Source organism: Laetiporus sulphureus (assembly GCF_001632365.1).
Source record: "Laetiporus sulphureus 93-53 unplaced genomic scaffold LAESUscaffold_41, whole genome shotgun sequence".
Taxonomy (NCBI): domain Eukaryota; kingdom Fungi; phylum Basidiomycota; class Agaricomycetes; order Polyporales; family Laetiporaceae; genus Laetiporus; species Laetiporus sulphureus.
In genome coordinates, this window is record NW_024468550.1 from 278243 (window position 1) to 285365 (window position 7123).

General features: G+C 35.9%; 1 protein-coding gene across 1 annotated transcript; it reads right to left on the reverse strand.

Moving 5' to 3' along the window:
• Window positions 1-5393: 5393 nt before the first annotated feature.
• Window positions 5394-5606, reverse strand: LAESUDRAFT_660152 (uncharacterized protein; the record flags this gene model as incomplete). The annotated part of the gene is made up of 1 exon (XM_040904852.1): window positions 5394-5606. A coding segment is annotated over one exon (213 nt), but the record flags the coding sequence as incomplete, so codon positions are not given.
• Window positions 5607-7123: the final 1517 nt, after the last annotated feature.

Sequence of the window (7123 nt, forward strand, 5' to 3'; positions counted from 1 at the left end):
TTAGTATATGAAAACAAGGGTGTGACATAGTCACAATATTTTCATCATCTTTGATTAAAAAAGAGTGAAAAAAGATTTTGAAACTTTTCATCATAGTTTCGTATGAAAGATTGTAAAATGATTGAAGAAATGATCATTAATATTTCATGCAATCTGCTTTCAATCTGTTCATCATCTTTCACAACAAAAGATGTTAAAAATATTTTAAATAGTTTTATCACAAATTGACAGTGAAGATGCTTAAAAGATTTGAACTTTTTCTTCAATATTTTTACCATCTTTCACCTCAAATTTTTGATTGTTTCACCCAGTGTCAGCCACAGCAGCACTGAGTGTTATTGTAAAAATGCACTGTTGAAGCTGTGCATAAATCATTTATATACTTTAGCAGGTCCTATTCAGCCTTTACTCATCATTTCTCTTCTTCTATGCATCTTTCAAGCAATAGAAACATACACAGTACCCTCAGAGTTTATTAGCCACACTTGAAGCTGTGGCTCAGCCACTAAAGGCAAATAAGAGCGATTAATTTTACCATGGTGGCTTCAAACTCAGATTGCATTAACTATTCTGCTTGTATAGATAAAATGAAGAAACAGCATACGGAGTGAGGTATTAGGATACAGTATACTCCATTGTGCATTTCAAGGTTTCAAGTCATCAATGATATCTAAGCATGGAAAGGTTTTCCACTTTAGCCACTGCAGCTTTGAATGCTACTGTAAAAATGCATTGTTGATGCTGTGCACAAACTATTTGTATACTTTATTAAGCCTTTAGTAATAATCTCTTTGCTTCTACACATTTTCTGAGCAACAAAAGCATATGTAGCAAGCTTAGAAAGTCATTAGCCACGTCAAGAGCTGTGGCTTAGCCACCAAAGCCAAATAAGGTCAATCGATCTACTCTGGTGCGAAACACTTCAATTGCATCAATAGAACTTGTTTTCTTGTGCTCAGAATGAAGAAGCTGAAGTGTAGAGCAATAAAATGTAGACGTCTGTTTTTATTTCTCAAGTAGAGACTATAATAAGTCCAGAAAATGTTAAACCATTCATTGTAGATCACAAAATGGTGAATGCTGTGGTTTGAACCACTTTGAAGCCATTGAATGCCATGGTTTGGATCGCTTTGAAGCCATTCAATACAGTGGTTTGAATGGTTTTGAAGTCGTTGGCACTTCAGGCATTAACCCTAGCAAATTCAGTGCTGTGATTGACTCTAAATATTTGCACCTGTTTCATCTCTATCCTGGCAGAAAATTCTAGAACTGATCATTTTTGTTTTGATATTTAAGTTTGTAAACTACAGCTTGTATGTTCATTAGAAAAGATAACAAACAGCAGTAAGAACAAAACATTATCCGGTAAAAACATTTTGAAGGAAGGGCCCTCTTTTAACATCAGGACAGGGGCAGAAAATGAAATCACTTTATAATGGTCTACTGTTCCATGCTTTGTTTAAGTATCTCACAGAGACCAAAAAATGCTGCATAGATGCCCTAAGTGCTCAGTCCTATACAAGCTCTTTCTTCATACCTTGAAAATTATAATTATTTTGTTATATATTTTAGTACAGTGATGTAAACAATGACTGATTTAACATTTTTCAGACTCACTATAGTCTCTACTTAAGAAATAAGCAATAGATCTTCACATTTCACTGATTTTCACTTCAATTTCTTCATTCTGAGTATATAGAAATAAAAGTTATTAATGCAATTGAAGTTTTTCATCACCACAGTATATAATTGGTGTTATTTACTTTGGTGGCTGAGCCACTACTTGTGGTCTGGCTAACAGTTTTTTTGAGCCTGATGCAAGGCTATATAAGTTTGGATTGCAAGAAAAGTGAAAGAAAAAGGACTCATGATGAAAGGTATCATTACCACTTGAGTAAGAGGGCCATTTCTGGCAGGAACGATTTTTGAGGTTCTGATGTTCTTCATAATGGACTTTATAAGTTTATCATAATATTCACCACATTTACGATTACTGAGGTATGAAGGAAGAGTTTGTGTGACACTGGGCACTTAGGGTGTCTATATTACATTTTTTTGTCTCTGTGAGACACTTAAGCAATGTGTGGGAGAGTGAACCATTACAAAGTGGTTTCATTTTGCGCCCCTGTTCTGAGGTTAGGAGAGGACCTTTCCTTCAAAACTTTCTTACTGTGTTACATTTTGTTGTTACTTGAATTTGTTATCTTTTGTAATGGGCATACAAACTGGAGTTTGAACATGCACGACATGGCTGACTCAAACAGGTGCAAATATTCAGAGCCAATCACAGCACTGTGTTTGCTAGGGTTAATGCCTTAAGGGCTGATAGCTTCAAAGCTGCTCAAACCATTGTATTCAATGGCTTGAAAGCGATCCAAACTAAGGCATTCAATGGCTTTAAAGTGGTTCAAACTATTGTATTCAACAGCTTCAAAGCGATTCAAACCAAGGCATTCAATGGCTTCAAAGTGGTTCAAACCATAGTATTTATTATTTTGTTATGTATTTCAGTACAGTGATACAAACAATGACTGATTTAACATTTACTAGATTCATTATAGTCTCTGCTTGAGAAACAAGCAATAGATCTTCACATTTCACTGCTTTTTACTTCAATTTCTTCATATTGAAACAAGAGCTATTGATGCAATTGAGGTTTTCCATCATTACAGTATATTGATCCATATTTCGACTTTTTTCAACTTTTGAACATACCAATAATACATGATAGATTATACATTGATGCTCTGCAATCAGAGCTGCATGTAGACCATTTTTCAGCTCAAAAAAGCGAAGATTTGAGGTCACAGAATGTATGAAGATGTCAGCCACTCAAACTCTCATGGTTTAATGTGCCACAATGCGCAAATCATAATGTTCACGCTGGTCCATCTAGCTAGATGCACCACCATGCACATCATAGTTTATCATTGTTTGTAAACAACTGGAGTTGCGCTTTTTTAAAATTAAAAATGCATAAAACTGCACAGACCAGGAATTGAACTTCAGACTGCCAGGACACTGGTGTCTCAGATAGTACCAAGCATTCTATCCACTGGACCACATGCTGTTTATGATCAACACGGCCCAGATATAATATACAGTGATTAACAAAGCTACACACATATTTTCATGGTTTTGACTGTTTTTCTTCTACCTTCAGATTGCCTGTAGCTATATTCACAGATAAAATAGTATAGAAAGCCATACTTCTCAGCTTTCAAATGAGTGTTCGTTGGCTGAATTCTGATGTGCAGTTCTGAAGATATACAACTCTATTAGGTTAACTCATTTATACACTTTTATCACTAACGAACTTGAAAACTCTAGTAGTTAGGTAATCAGCCCTTTGCCTTAAACACTGCCTTAACCCATTCATGCATGTTTTTGATCAAAATCTGATGCATAAACCTGCCAATACTCTTTCATTTCTTTTTCAATTGCTTTCACAATTCTGTAATCTCTGTAAGTGGCTTCTCATGCCTTGCCAATCTTTTTGTGAGACACCTTCATAGATGATCTATAAAATTGAGCTCTGATAATTGATTAATGTGTCATTGTTTTAATAACATTTGCTTTAAGTCAGCTAAGTCATGCTTGAGATTATTATCTTGCTGAAACACCATCTCCTTCACTTTTGCTGCAATGTTTCAAGCCATTTTGAAGCTCATTCCTCAAAATGCTAACATAAGATCAGATTCATGTTGCCATCAGTGTTAGAGGTATATCTTATTTCTTTTCAAACTATACAGCTCCACATTACCAGTGATCATTTATCATCTTGATGATATAGCATATCTAAATATGTTTAGCCAGACAAGTTCTATCTATGCTATGTTTGATGTGTCAAGCTATGATTTGTATAGTGCATCAGGGTTGAATCAAAAGCATATATACTATAGAACATAATTTGAGGGCTACAGAATCTATGAGATTGTCAGCCACCCAGGATGTGCACACCAAGTTTACAATAATGAAAAGGTCTTCTGAGATTACTCTGAATATTTCAACACAGTTTGAAATGGCAGATATCTTGCACTTCTGCCAAGGTTCATGACATTCTGGAGGAGGGGGGTTGAATGCCCAGAAAGGGTATCAGAGGGATTTAGAGACCTGAATAATGGCCTCAACCAAGTTCCAGATAATGAAATGCTCTTCTGAGGTCACTCTGAATATTTCAACACAGTTTAAAATGGCAGATATCTTGCACTTCTGCCAAGGTTGATGACATTCTGGAGGAGGGGAGTGAATGCCCAGGATGGCTATCAGAGCCCTTTAGAGACCTAACAGATGACCTCACCCATGTTTCAGATAATATAAAACTCTCCTAACATATTATATATTGCAGACTCTTCAGCATTTTCCACCACTGGAAAAGATCAAACATATATTTACAGCTTGTATCCTGCTATGTTTCAGTCTTCATCTTCCACTGTTACCATCCATATCCATTGTCACCACTGCAATGTAGTCATGAATGCAAAAGATGCTTTCATTTATTAATAGGACTGCAGTTTATCACTTTGAAGAAAGTCCTCTGTTAAGTTAGGTTCTTCAAAAAATAGAAAGCTTTTAGAATGGCTGCAAGCCCTTTTCCTTACAAAAGACTCACTTTGCATGCCAAAGCTGCAGAAAAAGACTGGTGAAAAGATATGTATTTGTCAACATCCCTCACTTCATAACAAATCAGAAGCAAATTCGGCTAAATCCTGCTGTGTGCATTGAAGAACAAGGCATACCATATCACTTGTGTGGTATGATTTGCTTTGGTGAGTTTCATTACTGCAACGATTGTTCACATGATGGTCAGACACAGTAGAATGATGGAATTGTTACAGGTGCTACTCCAACATCATAATACACTGTGAAGATGGCACACCATACTCTCCTCAACAAAGCACATGGCAGATCTAACTCTGTAGCAATCTACAACTAAACTCTGCTTAACCTGACCTTCAATAATGAAAACACAGTCTGCTACACACCATTGCCTTTTAACTGTCTTCTTTGCCATAAAATAATGTTACTCTAAATATAGCTGCTTCTTGAACAATCATACCATCCTTGATCTCTGCCATAGAGACTGATATTCCAATGTGAATAACAATATGTTCCCCTCAATCAATGTGGTGAATATCATGATAAAGTTATTGAAGTTCATTATAAAGAACCTTAGGACCTCAAAAATTGTTCCTGCCAGAAATTGCCCTCGTACCCAAGTGATTGAGGGGAACATATTGTTACTCATATTGAAATATCAATTTCTATGGCAGAGATCAAGGATGGTATAATTGTTCAAGAAGCAGCTGTATTCAGAGTGACATTATATTAATGGCAAAGAAGACAGTTGAACAGTGATGGTGTGTGGCAGACTGTGTTTTTATTGTTTAAGGTCAGATTAAGCAGAGTTTAGTGTAGATTGCTACAGAGCTAAATCTACCATGTGCTTTGTTGAGGAGAATAGGGTGTGCCATCTTCACAGGGTATTCTAATGTTGGAGTATTACCTGTAACAATTCCATCATTATACTGTGTTTGATCATTCATGTCAACAATTCTTGCAGTGAAACGAAACTCACCAAAGTAAATTATACCACACAAGTGATATTTTATGTCTTGTTCTTTTATGCACACAGCAGAATTTAGCTTAATGTGCTTTTTATTTGTTATAAATGCTCAGAAGTTAGGAATGTTGACAAATACATATCTTCCGACCAGTATTTTATTGCAGCATTGGCATGCAAAGTGAGTTTTTTTAAAAGAAAAAGGGCTTGCAGCCATTCTAAAAGCTTTCTATTTTTTTTGAAGAACCTAACTTAACAGAGGACTTTCTTCAAAGTGATAAACTGCAGTCTTATAAATAAATGAAAGCATCTTCTGGATTCATGACTACATTGCAGTGGTGACAATGAATATGGATGGTAACAGTGGAAGATGAAGACTGAAACATAGCAGGATACAAGCTGTAAATATCTGTTTCACCTTTTTAGTGGTGAAAAATGCTGTAGAGTCTGCAATGCATAATATGTTAGAAGAGCTTTACATTACCTGAAACATGAGTAAGGCCATCAGTCAGGTCCATAAAGGGCTCTGACACCCTTCCTGGACATTCAATCCTCTTTCTCAAAATGACATGAACCATGGTCATACTGCAAGATATGTGTCATTTTGAACTGCATTTAAATATTCAGAGTGACCTCAGAAGAGCTTTTCATTGCCTGGAACTTGGGTGAGGTTATCATTCAGGTTCCTAAAGATACCCTTCCTGGGCATTCAATCTCCTCTCTCAGAATGTCATGAACCTTGCCAAAACTGCAAGATATCTGTCATTTTGAGCTGTGTTGAAATATTCAGAGTGGCCTCAGAAGAGCTTGTCATTGTCTGAAACTTGATTTGCAAATTCTAAATGGCCAACATATTTATAGGTCCTGTAGCCCTTACAATTATTCACTCTTTTAAGCTGCAAGTCTACTATAAATAGATATAATCACACTTACAATGTTCATTGAGTATGTTATATAGTATGTATGCTTTTGATCAAACCCTGATGCACTATACAAATTATACTTTGAAGCATCAAACATAGCATGGATAGAACTTGTCTTGCTGAACATATTCAGATATGCTATATCATGAAGATGATAAAAGGTCACTGATAATATGAAGCTGTATAGTTTAAACAGAAATGAGATATACCTGTAAGATCAATGACAAGATGGATCTGACCTTTATGTTAGCATTTTGAGAAATGAGCTTCACAGTGGCTTGAAGCATTGCAGCAAAAGTGAAGGAGATGGCATTTCAGCAAGATAATAATTTCAAGCATGACTTAGCAGACTTAAAGAGAATACTATTAAGACTATGATATGGCATGATCAATTATCAAAGATTAGTTCCATATATTATCTTTAAAGTTATCTCACAAAAAGATCAGCAAGGCATGAGGAGCCACTCCAAGGAATTACAAATTGTGAAAGCAATTAAAAAGAGATGAAAGAAATTGACAGATTTGTGCAGCAAAGATTGATCACAAACATACTGAATGGGTTAAAGCAGTGTTTAACTGTCACAGATTTTCGCCACAAAGTCCGCACGTGACTTTTCTCACAGATCACCTGCTTCAC